General features: G+C 36.4%; 4 protein-coding genes and 2 non-coding genes across 7 annotated transcripts; 1 reads left to right on the top strand and 5 right to left on the bottom strand.

Moving 5' to 3' along the window:
* Window positions 1-5,112: 5,112 nt before the first annotated feature.
* Window positions 5,113-7,306, bottom strand: LOC110785696 (transcription factor TCP20-like). Its single transcript, XM_021990180.2, has one exon. The coding sequence runs from the start codon at window positions 6,380-6,382 to the stop codon at window positions 5,249-5,251; it is 1,134 nt and encodes a 377-aa protein (XP_021845872.2). The 5' UTR covers window positions 6,383-7,306; the 3' UTR covers window positions 5,113-5,248.
* Window positions 7,307-8,997: 1,691 nt separating this feature from the next.
* LOC110785727 (glucose-6-phosphate 1-dehydrogenase, chloroplastic) lies at window positions 8,998-13,876 on the bottom strand. Its single transcript, XM_021990228.2, has 10 exons — window positions 13,446-13,876; window positions 12,811-13,049; window positions 12,469-12,563; window positions 12,252-12,366; window positions 11,338-11,543; window positions 11,101-11,250; window positions 10,893-11,013; window positions 10,365-10,594; window positions 10,051-10,251; window positions 8,998-9,733 (listed from the first exon to the last, which is right to left on the bottom strand). The coding sequence occupies exons 1-10, from the start codon at window positions 13,645-13,647 to the stop codon at window positions 9,484-9,486; spliced, it is 1,809 nt and encodes a 602-aa protein (XP_021845920.1). The 5' UTR covers window positions 13,648-13,876; the 3' UTR covers window positions 8,998-9,483.
* A 1,550-nt stretch (window positions 13,877-15,426) lies between these two features.
* LOC110785728 (uncharacterized) lies at window positions 15,427-20,198 on the bottom strand. 2 transcript variants are annotated; one of them, XM_021990229.2, is made up of 4 exons: window positions 19,364-20,194; window positions 18,382-18,622; window positions 16,743-16,860; window positions 15,427-16,469 (listed from the first exon to the last, which is right to left on the bottom strand). In XM_021990229.2, exons 1-4 carry the CDS (start codon window positions 19,957-19,959, stop codon window positions 16,378-16,380), a joined length of 1,047 nt encoding a protein of 348 aa, XP_021845921.1. In that variant the 5' UTR covers window positions 19,960-20,194; the 3' UTR covers window positions 15,427-16,377. The 2 variants fall into 2 exon arrangements, 1 of the variants encoding a protein (XP_021845921.1); XR_002532672.2 differs by lacking the exon at window positions 15,427-16,469 and adding an exon at window positions 17,472-17,651 and having other exon boundaries at window positions 19,364-20,198.
* Window positions 20,199-22,628: 2,430 nt separating this feature from the next.
* On the top strand, window positions 22,629-26,772 carry LOC110785725 (uncharacterized). The gene is made up of 3 exons (XM_021990227.2): window positions 22,629-22,957; window positions 24,767-25,525; window positions 26,326-26,772. Exons 2-3 carry the CDS (start codon window positions 24,920-24,922, stop codon window positions 26,539-26,541), a joined length of 822 nt encoding a protein of 273 aa, XP_021845919.1. The 5' UTR covers window positions 22,629-22,957; window positions 24,767-24,919; the 3' UTR covers window positions 26,542-26,772.
* Window positions 23,202-23,283, bottom strand: TRNAS-GCU (transfer RNA serine (anticodon GCU)). Its single transcript has one exon. It is a non-coding gene; the product is annotated as a tRNA-Ser (tRNA).
* Window positions 23,460-23,541, bottom strand: TRNAS-GCU (transfer RNA serine (anticodon GCU)). Its single transcript has one exon. It is a non-coding gene; the product is annotated as a tRNA-Ser (tRNA).
* Window positions 26,773-27,446: the final 674 nt, after the last annotated feature.

Genomic DNA, 27,446 nt, shown 5'->3' with positions numbered 1-27,446 from the left:
GTTAGCCTGTACTACTTGATGATGCTTTGTCTACACTACGTATAAATTAGGACTAACTTCATCATCCTCCGACCTCCGCTTATGTCAAGAACAATTACGTAGTAGAGTACTTCGTAATCCGTATATACAAATCCGCCTCTTAATATGCATCAAGTTAATAAGAGCATCTCTAATGACAAGCTAATTTGGCAATTATTAATATATTGTTATGTCACATAAGATTCAAACTATTTCATTTTTAAGCTAATTTGTGCTCCAATGATTAGCAACTACTACGTAGCTTGTAATTTAAATTGGTCTCACTTGTCAATTAATTACTAACTTTTGAACTGGTTCAATGATGTAGCTATTACCTTAAAACTTTTATAAACTTCAAGCTAATACCTAGCTACAATCATTGGAGATGATCTAACTTAATTTTTTTTTCTTCTGCGAATGAATCATAAATGAAAAACAAATTACAAGAGGATAAATAAAATTCAAAATGTGATATGTCGACTGGTGTATACCAAACCTCAATCTTTACCAATTACCACTAGCCAAGACATGGATCATAGGTGCGTTTATGGAGTTACTAGCTAGCTACTCAGTACGGAGTAGTTGTTTGAACATTCTCTACTTCTACGATCACATGCTACTAGACCTGTCAAACAGGTCGGTCGGGTCGGGTAGTAAAAAATTATTTTCAGATTCGAGTTGAATCGGGTCGGTTACTTTCGGGTTTGGGTTTATAAATGCTTATTCAAGATCCAGAACTTTCGGGTTTGGATCGACCCAACGGGTTGAGAGATTTTAAAACGCGCATTATATTTTCATTAATTTAGGTGATAAATATACAAAATATGGGTACAAATTAACAGATTTTTCCACACAAGTTTATAATTATTCAAATTCTACCATAAAATGGCATATAATTCAAATTAAAAGCATACTACACACAATAATAATAAAATCAACGTGTCTATTATGCTTAAATTTTCTCATACTCTCATTTATTACTATAAATACAATAATTTTCAATCGGTCGGGTAAAAAACGAGTTCGATCGGGTTTTGACCCATTCCTTTTCGGGTTGCTCGGGTTGGGATAAAATCGAATTACAGGTCACAAAAGTTTGTTCATGCCCCAGTATTTTCGGATCGGATTCGGGTCAGTTTTCGGGTCGGGTCGATTTTTGACAGGTCTACATGCTACACATGTACATTTATTTTGTATTTGTAGTTTTGTACTCCTTGACCCATCTCTTATCAATTAGGGTTTTCACTGACCAATACAGGCTGGTGGATTTGGTTGAAAACTCACCTTATAACTTAGAGGATACATAGTAACTGACTTACTTAAAGTCCATTCTTCTTACCTACCAAAGAAAAAAATTAGGGCTTTCCCTCCATTGATGGAACACGCGTACTATATAGATGTGTACCGGTTCGTGCAGCACTAGCAGCCTTGTTACGTTGCATCAATATGCATCACGGAGTCACGAACCTATTGTCATCATCGACGTGCATTTAGTACTTTTTTTTACAGTTAATTTGGTGTTGTTTGTAAGATACATCAACTCTGTTTCGCCATGTGAATTATATATGCAGAGTACTGGTTCGTGTTACTCGTTATCTAACCGTCCTGCTACTTCAGAAATATTGACTAATTAGAAGATGATGATGATGACCTCTCTTGCTGCACTAATTAATGGCATTTACAGGTCTGTGTACCTTGTAATTCACAGCAGTTTGGTCAACCGACTCAACTTACAACATTCTAGTTAATTAACTAATTAAGCTTGTTTAATTCGTTCTTTCAGAAGTCAGAACCATGTGTAAAATAATGGTAATTTCAATCATGCCAAATAAATTTAATTCGAGCATAATATATGGTAGGTGTAAGAAGAGCTAATCATTGAGGTAACTTGCTTGTGATTTAGAAACCTGAATATATATTACTTTGCTTATTAAACCTAATTGGACAGATGAGAACTAAAGTTATATATAGGACCTGATTTAAATTTATAGACCTAATACGATTTAACTTATCTATATTGAAGACTTAAAACTTTTTGTTTTTCTTAAGGCGGAGAGAATGCACCTTTTGTCTAAGGGGTCGTTTGGTTGATCGTGGGAAGTAGAACTTCCTATGAAGAAACTTTTCCCATGTATGAACATTTACTAGGAAGTGGGTGATATTGTTTGGTTAAACATAAGAAATAAATTCCAATGGGAAATTCTACTTACCTTGGTTCCCCTAAGTAAGCAACTTCCTCCATTTTGTAGGAAGTGTGACGTCCAATGTTTTTGTCAATTAAATAATACTCTAATCTTCCACTTCCTTCCTCGTACTTCCTACGATTTTCATTTCTACGAAATCATATTCCTATGATTTTTCATGTCAACCAAACATCACCTAAACAAAATATGTAAACCACTAGTACTCGAACATTATGGATATCCTGGAGGAAATTCTCATCGATTCTCTTAGTTAAAGCCAACCACAATTATTTTTTTGGTGTTGGCACCCGATTCACCATTAAGGCTAATCCGGAATCGGGGCAAGTTCTGGGAAAGCTAACCACAATTGTTCCCTCAACTAAACAAAACAAGAAAAGTGTGATTGCAAATGAGACTAGACCCAAAATATAAACGGCCCGGTCCAATTTGAAAGACTAATTCATGCTTGGGCCTATACTAGAATGAGCGCAACAAATCCTTTTAGGGTCCATGAATTGTTGAATGACGGTCTACTGAATAAGCTTAGGCGTAACTAAGGGAGCCCACCCTATAATTTCTGTGACTTTAGTGTTCCTGATTAGGTCACTTATGTACTTCGGTTAGGGTCACTTCTGTACCTGTGTAGGAATGACCCCTGAATAAGGTTACTTGGTCTTCGTTTGGTATGATTTCCCCCTCTTGAATTGGATTATCATCAGCCTTAACTATAGTCACTTTTATCCTTTGAGGCTCCGTTTGGTAGGGCGTAAAACAATTTTCCTCTATTTTCAATTTTACATTATTTGGTTTGTAAAGGAGTGTAAAACCATTTTCCTCAGGAGTAAAATTGCTTTCCCGAAAACCATTTTCTCTTCGAAATGAAGGGGAAATGGTTTTCCTTTTTTTTCCTTATCTCACTTTTACACTCCTCTCAGTACTTGCTTACTTTTCCTTACATTTCATCATTTTTCTTATATGGAACCAAACAACGGAAAACTAATTGTGGAATAGTGGTCTCCGTTGTAAATGGTTTTCCATGAAAATTAATTTACCCTGAAAATGTTTTTCACCCCAACCAAATGAACCCTTAGGCTCCGTTTGGTAAAGTGTAAAACGTTTTCATTGTAAAATGAATTTTTCAAGGGAAAACACAATTCCAAACTAGTTTTCCTTTGTTTGATAACTTAAAGGAAAATGGGAAAAGATGGTGAAGATTGAGGGGAAGAAAGGAGAGGGAGGTAAGGAGGAAAGAAGGAAAAGTGGTTTCCCTCTATTTCAAATGGAAAAGGGTTTTCTACATTTGAGGGAGTCATGGAAAATTGTTTTCCATCCCTTATCCAATCAAACAACGTAAAATGATTGAAAAGGAGAAAATCGTTTTCCATGAAAACGTATTACGCCCTACCAAATAGAGCCTTAGTGTAGCCAGTGTCACGTGTGGTGTAAGGCCCATGGCCCTGATGTACTATAAAATTATTGCAAATCGGAGCTTAAAAACTTTTGCAAATGCTTTCAACGCGACGAACAGATTTTGGTTGTACTAATAGATATCCAGGCCTACACTTGTACGTAGAAAGGCCCTTGGTGGGCTGATTTTGGTACGTAGCATGTTTACCATTCGCTGCTCCAACTTAAATATCACTGGGTTTCCAAGGACTGTCCACTGTCCAAATTTGTAATGGGCCACATGGCCCAATCAGCAACACACCGGGTGTGTACTGTTTGGATCAGCCATAAGGAGTCCTAGATCCATGTTGCGGGAAACGATTTTGGCACACTAATGTGACTTTGTGAGAGTACAATTTACGTACGTGCTACATTCACCAGGTGGTGCGCAAAAATCAATTTTCACATGTGGATAGTTACTACTAATATATCATTCATGATTCAATAATCGTGTCACTTAGTTTTAAATCCTATTTGGTTCACTTTATTTCGAGCTTTTTCCCCTAAGTAGCTCAACTTCAAGCAGTCCAATTATAAATTATACTGCAACTCTATTTGACTACCAAGTAGTAATCAAGTCTCTTGCTTTGTTATGCACAAGTTTGTGTCTCGTCATCTCGTGTAGTGTCATGTTGTCCACCCACCAAATTACTTGTAGTGGCTTATAGTCGAGTCATTTCGAGGAAAATTGTGTTAAGTTTCGACCTTACTCTACTCATTCCTAACTCTACCAACGAAAAATGTATTCTCATCTTATTAATTGACACAAAGAAGATGATTACTATAGACTATAGAGTTGAAAGGTTTTTCTTTTATTGAGATAGGGAAATATGTTAGTTTATTAAAACATAAGGAGTACAAAGCTATATCGGAGAGACAATGATTTTTCTCAAACATGTTCAACGGCTAATTGATTACTCACTAAGTTGTAGGCTAAATTCTTTTTGTCTAATAAAAACTTAAAATTGACACTTAATTGTTCGTGTAGGATACTTTTTCCTTTTTAGGGAAATATTAGACAAACATTTGTATTAAATCAAATCAAGTTTCGCAAAGTTGAGGATTAGTAACTCAACAAGAACAATCAACAAAAAAAATTCCAAGAATAACAGAGTATCAGTGAATTTCACAAAATCCCAAACCAAGCATTTCCCCCCTAAAGTTCAAACTTCAAACCAATAGAATTTCCATTTTTGTTATGCATTTCAAATTCATTGCTAATGAATGTAGCTCCAAATATATCACATATATCTTACTTAAATTACTCCGTACTTACCATATCCAATACATCAACTTAAACCACATTCAATATTTGCAACTCACACACACACAAAAAAAAAAAGAAAAAAAAAAAAAAACTTCACACTTCTATGGACTCCCCTCATTTCCCTCTTCCACTTAATGACTTAAACCTATAAATAAACAAAATTAGGACCCTTTAACCCCAAAATTGGGGGAAAAGGAGTTTCTACAAAATGTTTAAAATTAAAAAACATGTTTCTTACATTCAAGCCATGAAATTGATAACATTGATCAATAATAAACTCACACTAATCAAAATATCACCCAAAAAAAAAAAAGTTTTGATCTTTGCAATTAATTCATATCCCACTTAATTTTGAACTTTGAGAATCACCATCATCAAAAAAGTTCTCTTGTTGATCAATCCCAAATCCAGCTTCTTCTCTGTTTTGCCTAAATTGTTGATACATTTGATTAATTGCTCCATAATTCAAACCACTAAAACCAGCATTTTCTTGTGACAAACCAAGCTCCAAATTATCCCTTTCTTGTAATTGTTGTTGTTGTTGTCCAAAATTCATCAAACCCATGTTTAAATTTGACATTCCCATTGCTTGAACCCCCATTTTATGCCTAGAATCCAAACTCTCCCTCATCAGACTCGAGTTCGAGCTCGAAAAACCCGGTTCATGAACCGAACCAGACCCATATCCCCATGATCCAGTTTGAAAATGGGTTCGTCCCAAATTTCCATTAATCAAGCTTAAACCCCCAGAAAACCCAGAAACAATGCCAGAAGAAACAGAGCACCTCTGTTCTGAAACAGAGGACCCTGAACCTGATAAGAATGTTGCTGGCATAGTTCCAGTCCCAGTAGCAGCCACAATTGCTTCTTCTGATTGTTGTAACAGCCATTGTATCGTTTCTCCATCCGATTTATGACCTAATTCTCTTGTTAATTGGAAGATTCTTGCAGCACAAAGAGCAGGCATCCTAATTCTTCTTCCTCTGCCATCAACCTTCTTGTGTCTGTCTTTGTTTGATTTTCTCTTTGGAGGGTTTTGTTTCTTGATTATGGGGCTGTTTTCATCAAGATTAGTGCTAATTAAATGGTTGGAATTTGAATTTGAATTTGAATTTGGGATTACAATCTGAGATTCTTCTTTAAAATCTAAATAAGGGCTTGTTTGTTGTAATTGTTGTTGTTGATTTAGGAAAGTGGCCATTTTTTCTTGAGAAAATGGCTGCATAGAAAATGGGTTTTTCTCTTTTTCTTGGGAGGTGAAGAGAGAGAAAATGTGGGTTTTAGGGAGAAGACTTTGTTGTGTTTTGGGGTATGAAATGATGATTGAAGAAGGAGGCAGTTTCTTCAAATTGGTACTGTGTGTTGTTGTGTTCAAACCAATCAGTTTTTGCTTTCTGTCTTGTTTTGAAATTTGAAGTGACTTTTCTTGTGAAGTTGCAATTTTAACCTCTATGAAATGAAGTCTCATTTTTCTCACTTATGTGTAACAAACTTCTTGTAGGTTTAATTACAAGGGGACAGATTTGAGTAACAATATTGACATCAATTTTGGAGTTTAGGGCAGGAAGATGGAGAAATTAATGGGAGTTAAACGGATGCGTACATCATCGGAGATAAATTTGAAATTTGTGTTTCTTTAAAAAGAACTTAATATATGCAATTTCTTCGCCTGATAGGCCAAAATGTTAATTTGACACATCGAAAAAGACATACTTCCCTAGTGAATGCGATGTAGTTTTGTTCTAAGATGTCCCACCCCTAGTGAATACGATGTATTCCATATATATGAGAACGTTTATATTTACATCATATTTTTAGAAAACCGATTCAATTATATGTTGAAGTTGGTTAGACTTTATTCTAGTGAAGTAAACGAGTTATAGAAATATCAATATTTTCCCAAATGAATGGAAAGATCGACATACAGTCTAGAATATACTCCGTATTATGGAAAATAAAGTTTTGATTGATAACTTTATTCAAATGTTAGATGATTATGTCCACTCCCAAATACAAGATTATGTCACCATTTTCCTAAAGTGAACATTACCAAACAAGACAACTAAAAGTCACAAACTTACAACAGAGATATTAGGAACAAACTTAAGTATCCAATTTGCTTTTACATTCTCCTTTAATTAGGATGGGCGGAAATGGCAATAAGGTAATATAGGGCTGCATGTAGTTGATGAGTCTCAATTTCAGTATCTGTCAATCATAATTGACAAAATGTGCTTTTGACTTTTAAAGATAAGTAGGGTTTATCTTAGATTTGGTCTATCAACTTTTCTTAATCAATCATTACCTAAAAAATAGAATGAAACTTGTATTTTCCTTCATAGAATTAGATAGTGAAGTATATAAACATATATTCCACATCCGGAACAAAAGACGCTAATATGTTCCAGATACCGGTAGAACACCCCGTACAGTTGTCAATAAGTAAGAAATGGTATTCGGAAATTGTTGACTGAAATCTTTAGCAATTTCGTGTTGAATGCTATGTTGATTTTCTATGTTCTCATTCAAGCAATAATTGCATAAGATCTGAAGTTGATTTCTCAAAGAAGCAAAATTCACTTATTGGACTTGAGTGGGTAGAGGAAGGCCTCTTTAATGTTTTTGGCTTTGGCTTTGGCTTTGGCAAGATTGTTCCCTTTAATTGAGACAAATAGAGGACCTACTCAAAGCTTACAGATGACACATCAAACTATCAAATGTTAAGGTTTTATTTTCACTTCATTTCAAAGCTTTCATAATCACTCTATTTCTTTTTTCTTGCTATCATCACAACCAAACAATCCCTCTTTTCTTCCTTTTCCCTCCTTTTATTTTTCTTAAAAGAATATAGAAAGTTACTGTACCGTCCTTCGTAAACCCTAGATAGAACCTAGGGTAATTGAAAGAGTAATAGGACGCGTAACTATTTATTTAACTTGTACTTGCTACGCATGTTGCTTCTAAACATGACTTTGAGTGTATTAGGTTGTGCTAGTTTGTTTCGTGGGGTTGTCATGGTGGTTGAATGGTTCGGCCGCTCGGTCTCCGCGTTTCAAGTTCGTTATACTAACCGTCTTCTCTGCTTCACCAGGAGCCTGGCCCCACGTGAAGAGAGATTATCGACATTGTAGGCCAACCAAGTAGAAGCCATGGTGATCTTACACAGTTACCATGGCCACCAGGAGTTGAGGAAGGAAGAAAGAAAGTATATATCTAGTACATAGTGGCATGGTGTATGCATCTTCCTCTTTTTCTTCCTGTTGTTTACTTTGACTTTGTTCTCTTCACCTTATTCTTATTGCTTACTAAATCATACTATACCAAACCAGAGAAGCAAAAATCACACACAAAAAACATTCACCTGATCAGACCAAACCAAACCAGAAAAGCAAAAAGCACTCACAAAAAACATTCAACTGATCAGACCAGAAACTAGAAATATATCAGACTAGACCAGAGAAGGTGGAGATAACAAAGCCTCTGTTATGAATGAACAAAACGTTCTTTGTCTTGATGGCTTATTTACCACTATATAACCAAGAAATTGCCACTAATAGTCTAATAGCCAGTTTAGCCACCCCTTTCTGTTAAGGTCGAGAAACTAAAACAAAACTGAGTAGGAAGTCTTACCAATTTACAAATAGCAATACTCAGCATTGTAGGACACTTTTCCTGCATTGATGAAAAATACAATTGAAAAGCGCTGTTATCCCGTGTTCTTGCAGATTTCGGTACTTTCCTAAAAGAAAGCATTGATTTGCATCTCTGGCAATCCCGTGTTCTTGCAGATTTCGGTTCATTCAGATGAGAACTCTAGCTTTCTACTTTTTTCTAGTACGAGTATAATCTTAGCCCCGGTTATAACAACATTAATAACAAGTCTACCTCTCAGGTCTACCAAATGACCTATACAAATAATTCTACATCCCAAAATAATCATCATTATCAAAGAAGAAAATGACTATACAAATTGGAGCACATAAGAAAAATGTAGCAACAAAATAAGAAAAGAGATGTTCTTTGGATGACAAATCCATCTCAAAATGGGCATTTTTCATGACTCTCTCTGCCAAGATCCGGGACTAAGGGGCAAGACATCCATTTATTCAGAACTAGCTAAATATCTTCTCATACATCTAAAAATTCTGAAACATAAGATAAACGACAGTACAATATGCCGGGTTCTCAAAGGCTTTGTACAACAAAGAATTGACCAAGTTCCTAATCTACCATTTATTTCACAATAAAAACCGTCCAACATGGACCAGATAAAAGAAAGGGCAAAGGTTGAGAGGAGCTCTATCTCATTGAAAATTCTTACATGCACCCTGAATAGTGATGCACGTAGATTTAGGTGCACCAAGGGCTTATTTTTGCTCATTTGATGATCTTGTAAATGAGCAAAAATACCCTTTGGTGCATAATAGAGGGTCCATCCATTCTTCTATTTTACGAAGTACTATCCTATATTGTTAAGAAATGGATACCTCATGCATCAGTGGGTAAATAGTGATGTTATTATCAGCAAATACCCGTTACAGCAATATAAATAACCGAGGAACTGAAGACTTACGGCTCTGAGCCAAGATCGCCCCATCGAACATTATATCTGGCAGCAAGATAGTGTGCGCCAACAGGACCCCTACTTCCATAGGGATAATACTCGGGATTAACTTTCTTCTGTTCTAGCTCTTTCAGAAGTGGTGTGAAGAGTGCCCAAGCAGCATCAAGTTCATCACTTCGGATAAACAGTCTTCTTTCTCCTTCTACTGCATCAAGTAAAAGCCTCTCATAGGCATCTGGAATCTCTTTTGCATACCTGCATAGTTTAGGTCGAAATGATTTGGCAAGTGATTAGGAGCTTTTTTCAGCATTCATCGCTGTCAGAAGTAAGGCTCCGTTTGATAGGGTGTAAAACGTTTTACACCAAACCAAAAGGAGCCTAAGTAATCTATGCCCAAGTATGGATCTTTTCCTTAATCAATAATCATATCAGGAATTCACAAATAACAAAATGATTTTAATGCAACTAGTAATCGTGTAATCAATAGAAACATGATGAGTGTGATATATGTTCTCATTATGTAATCAAGAGTTATCTCCAATGAATGCACTGATTGTAAGCGATTAATGTACCTTGCTGCATAATGAAGATTGAGAGTGCTGCGATCCAATCTCATTCCCAAACCAGGAACCTTGTTATTGATCTTCAAATAAATAGCTTCATCGGGCTGTACTCGGATAACAAGCTCATTCATCGATTGATCAAGATTTGACCCGAAATTTCTGGCATATAAATTTCCAGGTACATGCCGGAATTGAACCCTTATCTCAGCACTGAAAGAAGAAAACCGTGAGGTCCATGAGTGTATAATAAGACTTATTTATTTTTGTTCACTGCACAAAGGAGACTTGGGAGCTAAGGTAGATATGAATATCTGAATTAATACCTCCTGTTATGCAGAGCTTTCCCAGCTTTCATGAGGAAAGGCACGCCATCCCATCTTGCATTATCTATAAAGAGGGCCGCTGCAGCAAATGTCGGGGTTAAGCTGTCTTTAGGTACAGTCTTGTCTTCCGTGTAACCAGGATAAGTAACACCTCCTCTAGTTTGGCTCTTGTATTGTCCTATTACCACATCATCAAGTTGCAGTGGCCTCATTGACCGAAGAACTTTCACCTGGAAGAGGCAGAGCAATTCAACTGTCAGACATGAGTAAAGATGGCTCTGGGCCTGGTCGGTCTTCGGGCCGGGCCCACACTAGGCCCTCTCTACATTATGCCGGGTCGGGCAGTGCTGAAAAGTTCAAAACAGTGCCCATGGGTTGCCAGACCGGGCCATCGTGCCTAAGCCTAATTTTATAAATTTAGCATGCTTTGTCGGTTTATCCAAAAAAATGAGGCCCAGGCCCGACCCACAGCCAACTTTAGTACCCAAACAAAAACGACAGAGCATCAAATAGCAAGTTTGAGCAAACCTTTTCATTTCTGATATCTTCTGCATCCAAGCTAACAGGAGTTTCCATGGCAAATAGAGCTAAAATTTGTAGCAAATGGTTCTGCATAATGTCTCTAATAATTCCATAATGATCAAAATACCTGAATTTACCACCAAATGGAAGAAAAATAAGCACATGATGATAGCATATGCAATTAAAAAAGAGTTCCTGAAAAGAAGATGAATACCCTCCACGCCCTTCAGTGCCAAAATCCTCTGAGAAGATTAACTGAACATTTCTTATATACTGCCTCGACCATAAGGGTTCAAAGATAAGATTGGAGAAGCGAAGAACAGACAAATTTTCAACAAGTTCCTTCCCTAGATAATGATCAATCCTGTATGCAGAATAAGCATTAGGTCAGCCACATCACACATGCTTTCTACCAAAAGAGCGGTACAAAAAAGGCAGTATAAACAATCACCTGAAAATCTGATCTTCCTTCAAGTACTGCTTAAGTCCATTAGTCAAAGCAGCAGAGGACTCTGAGTCCCGACCAAAAGGTTTCTCTACAATGACTCGCGTCCACCCATTTGCTGAGGATGCTGATAAACTAGCACATCTTACAGCATCTATGAAGATGTTTGGTGGAATTGACAAATAGAAGAGCCGGTTAGCAATCCTCCCAGCCTACAATATTGAAAGCACAATGGTCAAATTAAAGGCTAAAAACATATGATCTACATGACGAGTGGCGTTACCGTTGACAAGGTCTTGCAGCCACTAGATGTTCCCTACCCTAGAAAATTGTAGAACTATAAAATGTTAAGGCTCTACGAAGACACAACGGAAATTTAGGCTTTTGCTTGGCAACCCAAATGCCAATATCAGCTTAATAATCCTTTGCACACTACAATATCAAAAAATAAGTTCCATAGAATAGATAGATACATAGTATCATAGCATGGGATTCAAACTGAACCAAACGCAACATTTATAATTCCCCATGGTGCTTGGTTTCTCTTTGCAACATAACCTAAGACAATATTCAAAGCAATAGTACATGAATCGTGTCCGCTAACATCGCTTTAATGAATAAACATAGCATCCACATTATACCATGAAATGCCTAATTCAAGTCAGTGCATGAAATGGATTACTTATCTAAATTACAAGCAGGAGTAAACAGTACTTATTCCATGAACTTCATCATTTTACATCATGCACATAGCTTGGAAAGATATATCCAAAATTACCATAAAATGCACCAGAAAAGAAGCAAAAAAGTCACTGGAAGGAAAGAAAACTACTCAGTTCTAGCTAGATAACAGAATAAACGAACTAATGAAAAACTCATCAATGGAATGGGAAGCAAAAGAATGTTGTTATAAATGATACCTCACGTTGCCTGAGTTTCTTGTCTAGCTCCACAAAGTTTTCCCTGGAATCATACTGACCAGATTGGTAGAAACATCTCTTAAGAAACTCCTCCATTTTTTCACCGCAGTTCTCTCTGACAACATGAAACTCAAGTTAAAACTACGGCGTAACAATTAAAACAACCAGCAATTTTCAAAACCGAAACACAATAATAGACAGCATGGTACATTGATACCTCTTGTCAATTCTGCAAGTAAGAGTCTTGCTAACCATAGTCCTAAGTTCGTCATCAGTCATCTTACTCCTTGCATAACCAAATATAGTGAAGTGCTGCATAACAAAAGCATAAATAACCCATCAAAATTAACCCTACAGCAGCAGAAAGAATAAAGTTTTGCAAGAGTATATAGCACGAAATCGAATGGAGAAAGAGGATATTTGTGGACGACCACAGGAGATAAATTCTTGGTTCATGCAGTCGACCACACCCTTTTAGATTTTATTGTGTAAGTTTGTATAACAAAGAAAGTAAGAAATTACTACAAATGATAAGGAGTCCAATAAATATGATGCAAACCTTAGGCAAACAATCTTCATAATAAAGAGCAAAAAGTGCAGGAAATATCTTCTTCTTGGCAAGGTCCCCAGAGGCCCCAACAACAGTGATACTGACAGTTGATTCATCCTTCCTCACATCAAACCCACTCAAATCATTACTTTCCTTTGAAGATGTGGCTGATAATATCCCATCTTTCAATGTCTCCACTGATGATACATTCTCCCCTTCAACGGGAATTATTTTTGTGGCAACTGCACCTATAAATAAAACCCAAATTCCCAAATTCAGCTATTGCACAAATAATTAACATAAGCATAACTACATAACAAGGTCAAAACAAAATCACAATCCAAGCTAATCTCGTTCCCAAAAAAAAAAACCCAAAAGAATTCTAAGTGTACAATCTAATCGTCTAATCTAGGAACCTAAGCAGTAAGTACATACAATCAAAACCCAATTCCAACAAAATTTCAGAAACCCAATTAAGGACTGGTCCTAAAAACATAAATTAGACTGAAAACCAATTAAGGATTAGTGCAAAACCCATAAATTAGATTGAAACCTAATTAAGAATAAGTGCAAAAACCATAAATTAGATTGAACCCAATTAAGAATTAGAACAAAAACCATATAAAAAGATTGAATTGGCTAACCATCTTGCATAAAAACAGCATTCGATTTTGGGTTTCTCCCAGACTGTTGTTGTTTAGAAACAGAGATTTTCGGGGCAGATTGCTTTGAAATCGAAGAGATTTTGACCATTCCAAGACGCCCATTCCGAGATTTTGAAGAAGAATATGATGAGTAGAATGAAGAAGATGAAGATGCGCAATGAGATGGTGAAAAAGTTGCCATCTTTTGTACACTGTTGTTTATTTTTTCAGGTTGAATATGAGAAATTTGGGTGAATAATTAGATTTAGAAATGGCGGCTTAATTAAAGGTGTTATTTTGTTGGCAAATTGGTAATTGAAGGATATGAAGGGGTTTTAATGGCAACTTTGGAATCATCGAGGGGCTATTGTGTGAGAGTGAGACCCTTTGACGTGCTCCAAGAGCTACCTAACGATGGCTCAACTTCTGTTCCAATAAGATATAGAAGAAAAAAAATAGACAATTAGAGCTTGTCTAATCTCTAATCCATGTGCTAATCCTCGGAGTTCCCTAATCCTACTATGCTACTTAATCGTAGCCAATGTAGTACTTAGACTCAGTAAACGTGTCGTGTTAGATCGTATTCATGTTTGGTCCCGTGCCGATTTCGTGTTATCATTTTATTAAACTATGTTATGAAGGAATTAATCTAGAAGTGTTGTGTCGTGTTCAATTTGTGTTTTCTCTCAGTAATTTCGTATCGTGTCGATTTCGGTCGTGTTGTCGTGTCGTGTCAAATATTGACAACTAATTAGACTAGTAATAGTACTTAAACTTTTAGAATTAACAAAGACTCAAGATTTCTCGAATTTGAAGCCGGATTACGGCAAATAGATTTTAGGCAAATAAGTTTTTTACAAATTATAGATGAATGTAACTACAAATTTGGTTTCTAACGGTGTTATTACAATTGTTTTGCTCCTTTGATTGTTTTTTGGCATTTGTTTGATCAAGTATGGCATATGCTTTTGCACCATCTTCCAATAAGGGAAGAGTTTATGGTGATAAATATGTGTTAGTGTGCAACTTGTGGTCTCATTTGGAGTAGAATATGACAACACAAATTGCTGTACTTAATTACGGCAGTCTAACCTTTGGGGCATACCGGCATAGGTTCAGTTTTTCATGCGAGGTACAATAATTCTAGAACATATCAGGTGCACTCGGGTGTACGACACACCCTTTCATATCTTCACCTTACAGGCTCGCCTGGAATTAGGGTAGAAATTAAGGGGTATTATGTCAAGGAATAATGATTCCAATGTAATACTTCACGGGGATATTTTCCTTTCTCCCAGGTTTGGTTTCATTACTGGAGTAATTGAAAATCCTCCACACCCTTCAAACATTCCAGTGTGACTAATGGAAAGAGGAAGAAGAGAAAGAATTTGGGGTAATACATTACTCTGAGGGGTGGATAGGTAACAAATACCCCGGAATACCCATGTAACTTACTACCTTCAATTCAGGCTGTTAAAATAACCAGAATTTGTACTCCCTTAATTTTTCCACTCCCATTTCTCTTGATCCAGGTGAGCCCTACATATGAGAAGCAAATGTGAGAGGGATCACCATAAGGATAAAAATACCCTTGGATGCACCTAGTAATTTTCACAATAAGTCAATTTTGTTTGATTCAGGTTACTTCAATTCAATTTAATCATATACTCCGAAATTCATTTCATGTTCAATAACTTTAGATTAATCCAATCCACAAAACATGACTATCATTAAACCTGCCAAGTTGCTCCTCACTCAAGAGAACCTTTTTTACCTTTCGTCCATAGGGCACTTTATCTTACCGCTTCTCTTGTGTTATAAGTAAGCAATATATAGCTAATTAGGACACAACAATCCCACTACAAGGAACATTGTACTATTGTAGTGCTCTTTTTTCAACAATACATTCTCTCATATTTTAAACTTTGGAAAAATAAGTAATTACTACGTACAAATCTCACATACACAAACATGAACTCCGTAAAATCAACATTTCCTCACTAGCCTTGATTAAAAATTGGAGCATACATATCACTTGTAAGTATAGTAATTAACCATAAAATGACTAATAACCAAATTGTCTCATTAGTAACACATTCTGTCATTCTCCTATCCCTCTCTCTCTCTCGCTAGTCGCTACCTCTTTCGTCTCCCTCGTACTCTTACTCCAGTCTCCAAATATCAACTGAACAAGTACAAATTATACTAATTGCAGCAAAGCTTTGTCACATAAACAACGGAACTTGTTCTTCTTGCACAAAGATTCGCAGATTGCGTACGCGTAGAAGCCGGGCATAACACTTTTAACACGAGCTTTGGCGACTCCTTCGTTGCCTGTTTCAACCTCTTCTGCTTTCCAGCATACGAACAAGGGTGAACATGACGAATTTCATCGCCATCTTTCTGTTTTAACCGATGAATTTCTCCTTTCACTGTATACTTCAGTCAGCCAAAATTTATTGGAGACGAACAAAGCTTTATATGCCATAAAAGAATGGAGTTTCTACTCCTTTACACAACAAGGATTGTGTACAGCATCCCAGTAACAAAAATATAGGAGTTTTTTTACCTCGAAAAAAAACATACAAAAAAAATAGAACTACAACAAACTCAATAGAACACAAAGAACAAAACCCCCCTAAACAATTACATTTTTCATGGGGATGGGGTTTGTTCGAGTGCAGCAGCGAGTTCAACACAGGCAAAACTCAGCCTCGGAACTCAGAATGAACTGAATCTCCATGTCTTAAACGCTAAAGAATTGGATAGAACTCAAAAATTTCTCACTCTACAGCCTACCAAAAGAATGGGGCACCCACTTTTTAATCTACTACTAATCAATCTGGGAGGAGATATCGAGAGCCGGTGCTGCTTCTCCTAGTCCAACCTCTACCAAAAAACTGCATTTCATTTCTAAAGTAAATTTTACTTGTCACAGTACAAAACCAACCTTCTCCTGAGAGACGGGGGAAGAAGGATGGGCAATCAGGGGCTCATAATGATCAGCTCCGGCACCACACCAACCTGTGTTGAACAATGTGTGAGGCAACTTTTCTTGAGAAAAATACTGTAATTTAGGCTACGTTCTATTCGACTTATTATTTAAACTTAACTGAACTCTTCTCAACTTATTTTATGTAAAAAAAACTTATTTTGTCTGAAAAAACTTATTTGTGTGTGAAAATGTCTGAATGAACTTATATTATCTGAACTTAACTGAACTTTATTTTGTCTGAAATAAGTCAAGTCGAACAGAACATAGCCTTAGTAAAACTGAGAACAAGATAGATATATTACTTGTCCCTTTCATGAAGAGGAAGAGTGGAGGTTCAGTGATTTCACCCCTTGGGCGATGTGGTAGGAAGAAAACGCAGTTGTCTTCATCAACCATAGCATCTGATCCATGTGCTTGCACCTACACCAACAAAGTATAAGGAAAGCTTTTGATGAGGAACTGGACAATGCAAATCGTAATTGCTGCAGACAGTCAACTTCATATACATCCAGAATTACAAGGTTCAAGCAAACTGTGGAGTTTATAGTTTTCTTCTATGTAGTATGGAAATCTAAGCAAATACGAAGTACTACATTTAGCCTTTTAGGATAGGAAATATGAAAAAATTCCGAATATCCAGAAATAGATTACCACTCTGTGAGCTGCAACAAAATGAGCTCACTTCCATGGAACGGGACAATGATGTAACAGCTGTTTGGGACCCCTCCTCCAACTTCTAGCGTTTTAGGGAAGGAGAGAGCGCTACTAAATCTAACGTCACGACTACAGTAAGTTACATCAACTAACTAATCAACAATTATTGATGTGGAGATTATGACATGGAAAAAGAGACCGTGATCAGAAAACATACTCATCACATTTAAAATGAAGCCTACACATCCTAATGTACAACCACAGAATTGGACACCTCTACAAGCAAATATGCAATAAAGACGAAATTCACGCTAATAACACATCTTAATTGTACACTTCTACCAGGTGTAAAAGCACAAAAGCAATACGGTCAATACCTAAAAGATGATGTTTACCGAGTTTAGCTAAAACAAACATAACTTGAACAAAAGACAGAAACTTCCTCCACCAATTTCACAGGTGAAGTGGAAATCAAATTAACCCTTATAGACAGGATTAAGCCAACGAGGGCTTTCCAGCTTCAAAAGGGCCTTTTTGTCATGTCCAGTGTGATGCCACTGCAGCAGAAGGTAAAAAAGAACTTTAAACATGATGAAAGGAATTTTTTTTGAAGGAAAATGATGAAAGGGATTATTTTTGAAGGAAAAATGATAAAAGGAATTTGGATTAACAGCAATGTGAACTGTTTTTCAGTTGATAGCCAAACTTCCTCCGTAATTGTAGATACGAAAAAAACTCAATAAAAGACAGTTACAGCTGCTTAGAAGAAAAATCTAATGCTACTACTTACTAAAGCCAACAGGGCTTTCCAGCATAAAAGCAGGCAATAATCCTCCTTTAGCATAATAACTAAAGAAATATTCTTTTGCAAGCATCATTAACAGGACAAACCTTTGATTAAACGGTTAAAAAGTCAAACCTAACAAATCCAATATCCATGAGTAATATTTTTCAAGACTACATTTAGCATAAACTGATCATATCCGAGTGCCATTCATCTAGACATGGGCAAATTGTCTGACAGCATCAATACCTAAGAATGTTATGACCCTCTTTAGCATTAAAATTATAGTAATAGTCCTGTTCATGCATAATTAACAGGATAAATCTTCAGTTACACGATTGAAACAAAAGAAACTCAATATCTATAAGCATCACTTATTGCACATATCAGCAGAGAACACGATCATACTAATAAACCGTTAAGCCAGTCATTTGAATGAGCAAGAGGATTAATGATCAATAACAAGCATTAATTGCAACAAATGCATTAATCTATAATTTTACCACAAAAATTTCTCTCTTGAACTCTGTTGCAAGGCACTCAATTGCAATATCATCCCCAAAAGCGGCAGCACGGCCTTCTCTATTTTCATCCACAGTTAACAAACCCTCCTCGGTATACTGTAATGAGATGATATCATACTCATCATCAGGAGAACCAGAGATAGACATGTATTTAGCCCAACTCGGGCCGTCGTCCACTGCAATACATCTCTCTTTGTAGATCGATTCTGCCGCCGTTTCTCTTCAATCAGAAACAAACACCAACACAACCCCATTAACACAAACAAAAACCTTGTTCCAGCAAATCAGCAATATTACAGCAGTAAATAGCACATTTTGCATGATTTGAATGCAAAAGTTTTGGCCTTCAATTACACACAATGAACACCAACACAACCCCATTAAGACAAACAAAAACCTTGTTCCAGACAATATTACAGCAGTAAATTACATAGTTTGAATGATTTGAATGCCAAAGCTTTGGCCTTCAATTAAACACAATGATGTAGCCAGCTAGCAATCAAAATAAACATAGCCAGTAACAATTTAGAGTGTTTTTTCATTTCTGCTACATTTTTTACAATTTTCCTCACCATTTTTTTAAAGTCAATGGAAAAAACAGGCAATCGCAGATCTACAAAAACCCAGAAAAATTTACAAGTTCCCAATTGACAGATCTAAATCAATAGCAGCAAAAATCAACTGAAACAAAATCTAATAAAAACCCATAAAAGTAATACTCGTAATTAACTTAAAATTTGAAAAAAAAAATATTACCGTTGCATGCGAATTCAAATAAACAGATCCAAAAAAAAAAAATCAAAGGAACCCAGAAAAATACGAGCTTCCAAGTAAAACAATCAGACAGAAAATCCACTTATTACAAGTTCGAAATGAAATTAGCAGATCCAGATTAACACATTAATTTAATTAATAAAAAAACATTTCGATAAAAAAAAAGGTGAGAGAATAGAGTTTTTACCTAAGCATACCAAGATTGAGGAGCTCAAGAATGGCGTCATCCAAGATCTGACGATCAGATTTCAACGCCAACAATTTAAGTTCTTGAACAATATGAATCCCCCAACCAGTTTGTAGATCTGGTGTATACAAATTCTTGATCACTATTTCCACCTTTTCTCTCTCCTCATTTTCCGCCGATCCAAAATCCTCTTCAAATCTCTTCACCGTTCTCCTCCTCAACTCCTTGGCCCCACCACACTCCCCTTCTCTCAACCCCCATATAGCCGCCTTCTCCACCGCCGAGAACAAACAGTTCCCATCGGAATCCACATCGCCGCCGTGACTCAGCCGGAAAACCACCGGCGGGAGGGTTTTATCCTCTGGGTGCTTCCACAGGACTCCCTTAGCTTGTAACCTCGAAAGATTCCTCCTTTGTTGGTCTTCTAACCCCGTCACTTCCTCCCACGACGTGGACGGGAAATCAACAGAGGTTGTGGTTGTGGCTGTGGTGATTGGAGTTATGGTGCTGGGTGGGTCCCTCCAAGTTAACAACGGTGGAGTCTGCGGCGGTAATGTGTCCGTTACGGTGGCGCTGTCGCATAGTAGCTTCCCCATTTTATTAATATTTTAATTTTCTTTTTCTGTTTTTGGAATTTCTTTATTTTATTTTCTGGTGGAGGAGAGAGAAAATAGAGAGAGGGGGTTAGGGTTAACGGATAGATCGAGGGAGGCGCCCGAGGCGGGAGAAGGAGAAGAGGAAACGTGGCGAGATCAGGAAGTGTAGCCGTTTAGGAGAGAGAAAATGAGGAGAGCAGTGAACGTAAACGGCGCGAGTGTTGAATTTGGGGAGGAGTTATATGGAGTGAATGAGGGGGAATGCGAGGTGGAGATCTATTACAGGTTTTTCTGTGACACGTGGTTAATTTTCATTGGATAGTTTTTTCCAACGTTCGGGGTCCTTTTCGAGGTTTTTAACTGTTTTTTTGTGTGAGTTGTAATTTTATTTTACAGGTATCACTCGATTAGTTTACTTGATTAGTTTACTCGATTAGCTCAATACATTTGGCAAGACACATTCGAACATATAACATATTATATACTTCGTATATTACATTCAAGAAAAATTCAAATATAAAGATACATTCGTAAATTTATAGCCTTTCTTTTGATCTGCACCACTATGTCAAGGTCTTAATTAGTTCATATGTAGAGACAGTATAGTATTTGTAACGTATGGTGTATGATTTAGGAAAATACCACTTATTGTAGCTAAAATTCGAAGTAGATGTAAGCATAGGCGATAGTGATGGCAAAATGTTGCATTCAAGTAAGATTTCCCAAGATTCTATTTGATTTACCTAGAAATATGATTTTGACATTTTTAATTTTGAATTAAAGTTTGAATATAATTTGTGAATTTGTGAGACTGAAAATTGATCTTGAATTATATTAGAATAAAAAGTAATAAGGTTGCTTGAATTTGGTTCGAGTATTTATATAACAAGTCCCTACATAAATCAAGTTGGATCAACACATGGTGAAATTTGATTGGTTTATACATTAGACAATTAGAGTTCTTAATTCTAGGTTTTCGTCGAGTCAAGTGAATGTTTAAATTAAATCAATTAATTTATCATGGTGTGGTTATTAGGTGTCAGGTGCTTTTCAGGTAGAGATCTTGAATACTCGAATTAAATAGGGGGTTTAAAACATTTGATAATTTTTTGTGTGGTTCCGTGAGGTGATGTTATTGCAATTACCTTTGAAAAAAAAATTAGTTTGTTTGCATCGGATTCACGTTTGGTACTTGTAGATGTGAACACCAAAGTAAACTTTTGTATTGTGATTCAAATTCGTATCTTTATTCCACGTAAAAGTTTAAGGATTCTATATGTGCATTTACACTTATATAGGAGGATTTATGACGACTGAACTCTCATCTATGAAAAAAGTGAAATGCTATACACTACCTATGTCGACGCGCTGAACTTAAATTCCCTTAAATCAGTAAGAAAATCCAAATTTTATATGTTTATGGATGATATAGTTGTAGACTTTTTTTAAATATATGAGGTGATGATGACAAATTCAAATATGTGGTGCATAATGAGGCTGATGGAGATAGATGTAGCGAAGGGAAATATGGGAAATTACAGTTTCATTGTCAATTAAACTAAGAAAATGAAGGGTAGGTGGTCCATGCAGTGCATTGCATGCAACTGCAAGCTCATTTGTTCACCAGCCACAACCACCAAAAAAGAATAATAAAGAAATTAATAATATTTGGTCAATATAATTAAATATTTGGTCAATATGCTTCACAGCATATTCCAGATGCTTTTACTCAAAGAGATGGGCCTTTTAATAGTTGTCTATAGCCCATTTATAGGAGTTCTTAACTTCTTAATCACTTCTCAAGAATGAACATGTTGTGTAGGCCAATCTTTTCAATGGTTGGTGTGGGCTAAATGAACAATGTTGCCAAAATGAGCATAGTAGTCCTAGTGTTCTAGAACACTAGAATTAGAGCTGACAGTTTCTAACACAAGCTGCATGATACAATAAACGACCAAAACTGACATAATAAGTTTATTTATTTTGAAAAAAAGGTAAATAATAATTAAGACATAAGCTTCTTTGTGATATTTTCTTCAAGATTTGAACCCATGACGTCAAGTTTGAAAATTAAAAGACTTATCCACTAAGTCATGTTACATATATGTTGTTTTACAAATTAATTATACGGAGTAATAAAATAAGCAATTATTTTTTATAGGATCATTTTTCAGAGTATAACTTTTTTCTGCATAATGCATGATTATTGTTATCCACAATTATGACTCGTAGGCCGTGATATCATCCCAGATTCCCAGCCATAAAACTAGTTAGATTACTGTGAGCATGATTATGTCATTCAATCAGGTCTATTACAGGCCAGGTAGGGTCGAATTCAAAAAAAATTCGAGTTGTTTAAAAGAGACAAAGTCAAATTTCAAGCTCACAAAATTAGGCTCATAATTCAATATTTTTGGGTCGTTTTGAGTTGACAATTTCGACCACCTCCCTTGTCTCTAAAGATGGTTCTGGATCGTGACTCGTGCCAGCCATTAAGCCTTGGGCCTGGTCCACACCCAACCCACTAGCCAAGTGTCGTGCCTGACAAAATATTTCAAAACTAAGGCCAAAGCACGACTCAAGACCACTTGCCACCACATGTCATATCTTGTTTACATGTCTAGGCCTAATTTAATATGATTTAGCATGTCGTACCGTGCCGTTTTACATTATACCTTCCCAAAAGAATGAGACCTGGACACCGCCCACGACTTTATAACGGTATCATAACAAACTTCTGTTAAGTTGGGCCGACTCAGGTTGGATCCAGTGTCATCTTTATTCTCCGATAATCGGAGGATAGTGGTAGAGTCCAAAAGCAAAACATGCGGTGTGGTTTGAGGTAGCCACCTGGAGAATAAGCACACTCTTATTGCTGCTAAAAGCTCACACGTGCCATAATGTTCTTATGCGTAAATCCACCTTTTCCATTTTCTCTCTGTTTTGGGTTGTTTTCATTTCATCACCTTTCTACAATTCCGGCCACTGCTTACTTGTTGTAAGTTTAATCTCACTCTCATCTTCTTTAATTTCTTGCTACTTTCTCATTTCTTCGTTTTTAATCATCTATGTAGTTACTTCTTTTTTTCTATTATTACACGTCTTTTATACCTCTATTAAAAAAAATCGAATAAATAAGGAGCTACTTTATCAGCTTTTTGTGTTAATTTTGATAGAATATGTATTGAATGGAAGCAATACAGGAGAAAATCTCCGTCCAAAATGGAAAAAAATGAAGAAAACGTCGCCTGAGAGATTCGAACTCTCGCGGGGAAACCCCATGTACTTAGCAGGCACACGCCTTAACCACTCGGCCAAAGCGACACTTTTGTTGTTTTCTTGTAATTAAAGTTTTTATCACTTGTTATTTTTAATCATTTCGTGTTTATTTGGATCAAATTCATGAATATCTTCCTTAGAAAATGAATTGAAGTGAAGCAAAATAAACATGGAAAAAACATCTCCATCCCAAAAATAAAGGGGAAAGAAAGTAAAAAACGCGTCGCCTGAGAGATTCGAACTCTCGCGGGGAAACCCCATGTACTTAGCAGGCACACGCCTTAACCACTCGGCCAAAGCGACACTTTTGTTAATTTTAGTACTTCAAATTTCAAATTCAAGTTTCTGTTAATGATACAACAACAAAAACTGAGCCGTCCCAAAAATGTTTTGAGGTCGGCTAACCTGAATCGTCGTAGCCTCATAGGCGATCGTCATTGTCACCGATCAAAACAAAAAGGTGTGTGTTAATGATATTATGTTTTATTTAACACTTAATACTATTTGATTTTTTAACTTTGACACACTGCAACGTATAAGCTATTCTTATGTAAAGTAATAACTTTGAACATATTTTTTTAGCTAATTTGTAAAAACAAATGTTATTATACTTTGAAAACGTCGTTGGAATGGTCTTTATATGAACTTTTAAAATACTTTTTAAAAGAATTGAAGTCCGGATTATTATTTTCCACTACTCCGTACCTAGACAGCAATAAGATATAGTCCAAATCGTGTGTCGACCAACGTGCAGTACCAGGGTTATGATGACATCATGGTTTTGGCCCTGTGCCACCTGTTAAGAATTGGCCCATGACCTTAGCTATCAAACAATGCCTTAAGGACTCGACTACTTGGCCCTGTGCCACCTGTTAAGAATTGAACCCATGACCTTAGCTATCAAACAACGCCTTAATGACTACTTCAATTTTATTTTTGTTAATCCTTGGAAAATTGATTATATTATATCTGAAATTTGGGGCATGTATCTCAAGACTCAAGTTCAATAATGACATGTTGAGAGCATCGGTCAGTATTTTACAATGTCTTGCATGAGCTATTACCTCTATGACAAACTCATTAAGTTATTTACGCTTTGATAAACGTGTCTAATAATCAAAATTTTGACCATAAATTCTCACTATTATATATAACAAAAATTATCATGAGATATCTTGTTAGATTCGCCTCAAAATACATTTTATAAGTATCAAATTTTTATAATTTTTTGTCGTACGGAATTGGATATATTAACTGTCAAACATTGCAACCGAATCCGTACAAATAGTAAATGTAAAGATCTTTTTGAAACAGATATAGTACATACGGAGTACTAATTTTGGTAGTCAGGTGTATCAACATTTCGACTTCAATTCCTGTTAGCTTGATTCAATGTTTACATTAATATGGTTGGGAAATCCATACAGTTGACTGCTACTTTGTTTCACTAATTATGCACTTTATTAGAATTCTGTTAAGTTTGTTATGAATAATTCTGCTGTTTCTGATCTTCTGTTTGATTTTTCAGTCTTTGCAGCTTCTGAACAAGTCTGTTGAACTCGGTTAATATTTCTGAAAGCTTGGAACTTCTTCACCAACTTAGTTTCCTTATTCTACCCAGATAACCTTTTCCCTCAACCAAAACAGTTAACACAGAATTAATACAGAAATAATTAGAACAATGTCTGGTGTAACATTAGCAGTAGCTCCTGGTAGTGGACCAGACAAAACCTCAAATCCTGAAACCAACCCTTTTCAATCAAATATTCAAGAACAAACTTCCACAACCGGAATTTTAGGATCATTACGGATCATTGAACTCCAACTAGTAGCCTTCATTATGGTGTTTTCAATCAGTGGACTAGTCCCACTCCTCGAACTCATCTATCCGGCCTTTGTCTCTATTTACATAATTGCCCTCTCACGTTTCGCTTTCCCTTCTTATAGCAACGTCCGAGCTCACTCCGTAGAGATCTTTAAGGGAAGTAGTCTTTTTCGGGTTTATGTAATTTTGGGAACCACAATTGGGTTGTTCTTACCCCTTGCGTATGTCTTAGGAGGGTTCGCAAGAGGGGATGATCATGCGGTAAAGTCTGCTACGCCTCATTTGTTCTTGCTATCATTCCAAATACTCACCGAGAATATAATTAGCGGGCTATCGTTGTTTTCCCCTCCGGTTAGGGCGTTGGTTCCGTTGTTGTACACGGTACGGAGGATCTTCGTTATCCTTGATTGGATGCAGGATGTTTGGATAAACAATGCCTTGGAAGTCAATGCTCCTGTCAAGGTATTTTCTCTGAGTTCTTCATGCTATTTTCTTGCTTCATCTAGTACTTTTTGTACCTTGTTTGAATTCCACAACTAACAAATAGCTTGATCCAATGGATAGGCCTTACCACCTTGTAGTATGTGAATTTACTGCACACAAGAGGGTAATTTAATCAGAACTTCTTGAGCACATTAGAATTAATCGCGCTAAATACATATATTAGGCCCCTACAAATTTTTTACTGACAATTATTTAATGTAAAACTCATAATTATTTAAGATTCAAACTCTGGTGCCAAATACCACGCATTTGCTCTCTGTACCAACTCGGACAAAGTTCATATGTTGTTTAACAAAGCAGCTGAAAATACATAACGTTGTAGGTTATTGGGGGTTTAACTAGCAAAATTTATTTTCAGCCCCAAAAATTTGTGGCCTTGTCCTGTAGGTCCGGTTGGACAGCTTCATAGGCGGGCCTGATGCATTTAAACCGTGATTTAAGCAGTTGTATAGTTTAATCCAATTATCTTTCCCTTTTCATTTTTATTTAAGAAAGTGTGCATAAGTACATACCTACTTCGTAAATGATTAAATGAATAAATGGTGCATGTAAGATCTTTATGTTCATCACATTGGTACCGTGGTACGGTGCGTATCTACTTTTTATATTTATTTTGAGAATGAAGCAAGAAAATGGCTTTGGAGTTTGGTCATAGCCTTAATAAAATGTTAATGACTTTTCTACCTTACTCTGTAGTCTGTACCTAATTGTTAATTATGTGCATGCATGGCTATATATATATGGTATTCCGTACATAGGACGTCGCATGGTTTTGGTTGGGGAGGAGCTTGGCAGTGGCCAACCTAGTGTATTTCTCCATCAACCTGTTGTGCTTTTTGGTGCCACGTTTCCTTCCGCGAGCATTTGAGAGGTACTTCACTGAAAGAGACGAGATCCACAAGAAGATAGCAGAGGATACTACGCGGAGGACTGCTACAAACGCGTCTAAGCCTTCCGATAAGAAGTCCGACTGATTTTACAATCTTTTTCTCTATATATGTATGTATTTGCTCAATATCTGTAAGTATGTGTTCGATATCGTTCCTTTTCCCCCTTTCTTCTCCTTCATAGCTTGCAATTTGCAAGCATCTCGATAGGCAACACCTTAGAACAATGTAAGTTTCAATATTGTTAGATTTGTGTACTCTGTAGTTTGATTGGGCTATTGTGGGATAAATAATTCGTGTTTCAAGCTAGTAACATTATGCTAAACTATCCATATCATTATTGCAAAACTAGTTAAACTTACCAGTTGGGATGTGCAATTGTGCATGGGGCGGGTCCAGTGAGATCCATGTTTTTCATGTGGATCCAGATTCGCCCCAGATCCATAAGCGAGAGCACAGGTAGAGCCAGTTGATTTTTGTGACAGGAGCGGGATTCTCTAAAAAGCCAAGGTCGTGAGTGGTTATGGTCTTGAAAATTCAGATCTACACAAGCCTTAGTACCTGAAATGAGTTTTGCAGTTTTATTACTTTTCAATATTTTTTCTAAAATTTTTCCAGGCCCATAATTTTCCACCATATAGTAAATACAATATTTTAAGTTCAACATATTACTTCCCTTACAAGACAAGGTCAGAAAAAAAAAAAAATAGTATGCCAAAAAGCAAATTAAATTAATATACGAAGTATATATTCATTTTAATAATTGAATTGGTCAATGATCGGATATAGATAGGAGTTGAGTCTAAGGAAATTGGACTCAAATCTAGACCCATTTTGAGCACTCGCCATGGATCCAATGGGTACCAAATAGTTGGACACAAACCTATAAAATGAGCGGGTCCAAAGGGTTTATGTCGAGTCTTGGACCCATGCCCATCCTTATTTACAAGGAATCCCCAATCTCAAGTTTGAGAGGTTAAACCATTAAATTT

This window comes from Spinacia oleracea, chromosome 1, assembly GCF_020520425.1.
Source record: "Spinacia oleracea cultivar Varoflay chromosome 1, BTI_SOV_V1, whole genome shotgun sequence".
In the NCBI taxonomy this organism is placed as follows: Eukaryota; Viridiplantae; Streptophyta; class Magnoliopsida; order Caryophyllales; family Amaranthaceae; genus Spinacia; species Spinacia oleracea.
The sequence above is the reverse complement of the archived record's forward strand: the minus strand, read 5'-3'. Positions and strand labels throughout refer to the sequence as shown.

Coding starts and splice junctions, on each gene's coding strand:
- LOC110785725 (XM_021990227.2), top strand. CDS start 24,920: ATGTCTGGTGTAACATTAGCAGTAGCTCCTGGTAGTGGACCAGACAAA. Junction 25,526..26,325: donor AAGTCAATGCTCCTGTCAAG/GTATTTTCTCTG, acceptor TTCCGTACATAG/GACGTCGCATGGTTTTGGTT.
- LOC110785696 (XM_021990180.2), bottom strand. CDS start 6,382: ATGAGACTTCATTTCATAGAGGTTAAAATTGCAACTTCACAAGAAAAG.
- LOC110785728 (XM_021990229.2), bottom strand. CDS start 19,959: ATGGGGAAGCTACTATGCGACAGCGCCACCGTAACGGACACATTACCG. Junction 16,861..18,381: donor TCAAGAGAGAAATTTTTGTG/GTAAAATTATAG, acceptor TTGTTGGTGTAG/GTGCAAGCACATGGATCAGA. Junction 16,470..16,742: donor CCTCTTCATGAAAGGGACAA/GTAATATATCTA, acceptor TGTTCAACACAG/GTTGGTGTGGTGCCGGAGCT.
- LOC110785727 (XM_021990228.2), bottom strand. CDS start 13,647: ATGGCAACTTTTTCACCATCTCATTGCGCATCTTCATCTTCTTCATTC. Junction 12,564..12,810: donor ATGAAGATTGTTTGCCTAAG/GTTTGCATCATA, acceptor TTTGTTATGCAG/CACTTCACTATATTTGGTTA. Junction 12,367..12,468: donor ACTTGCAGAATTGACAAGAG/GTATCAATGTAC, acceptor TCATGTTGTCAG/AGAGAACTGCGGTGAAAAAA.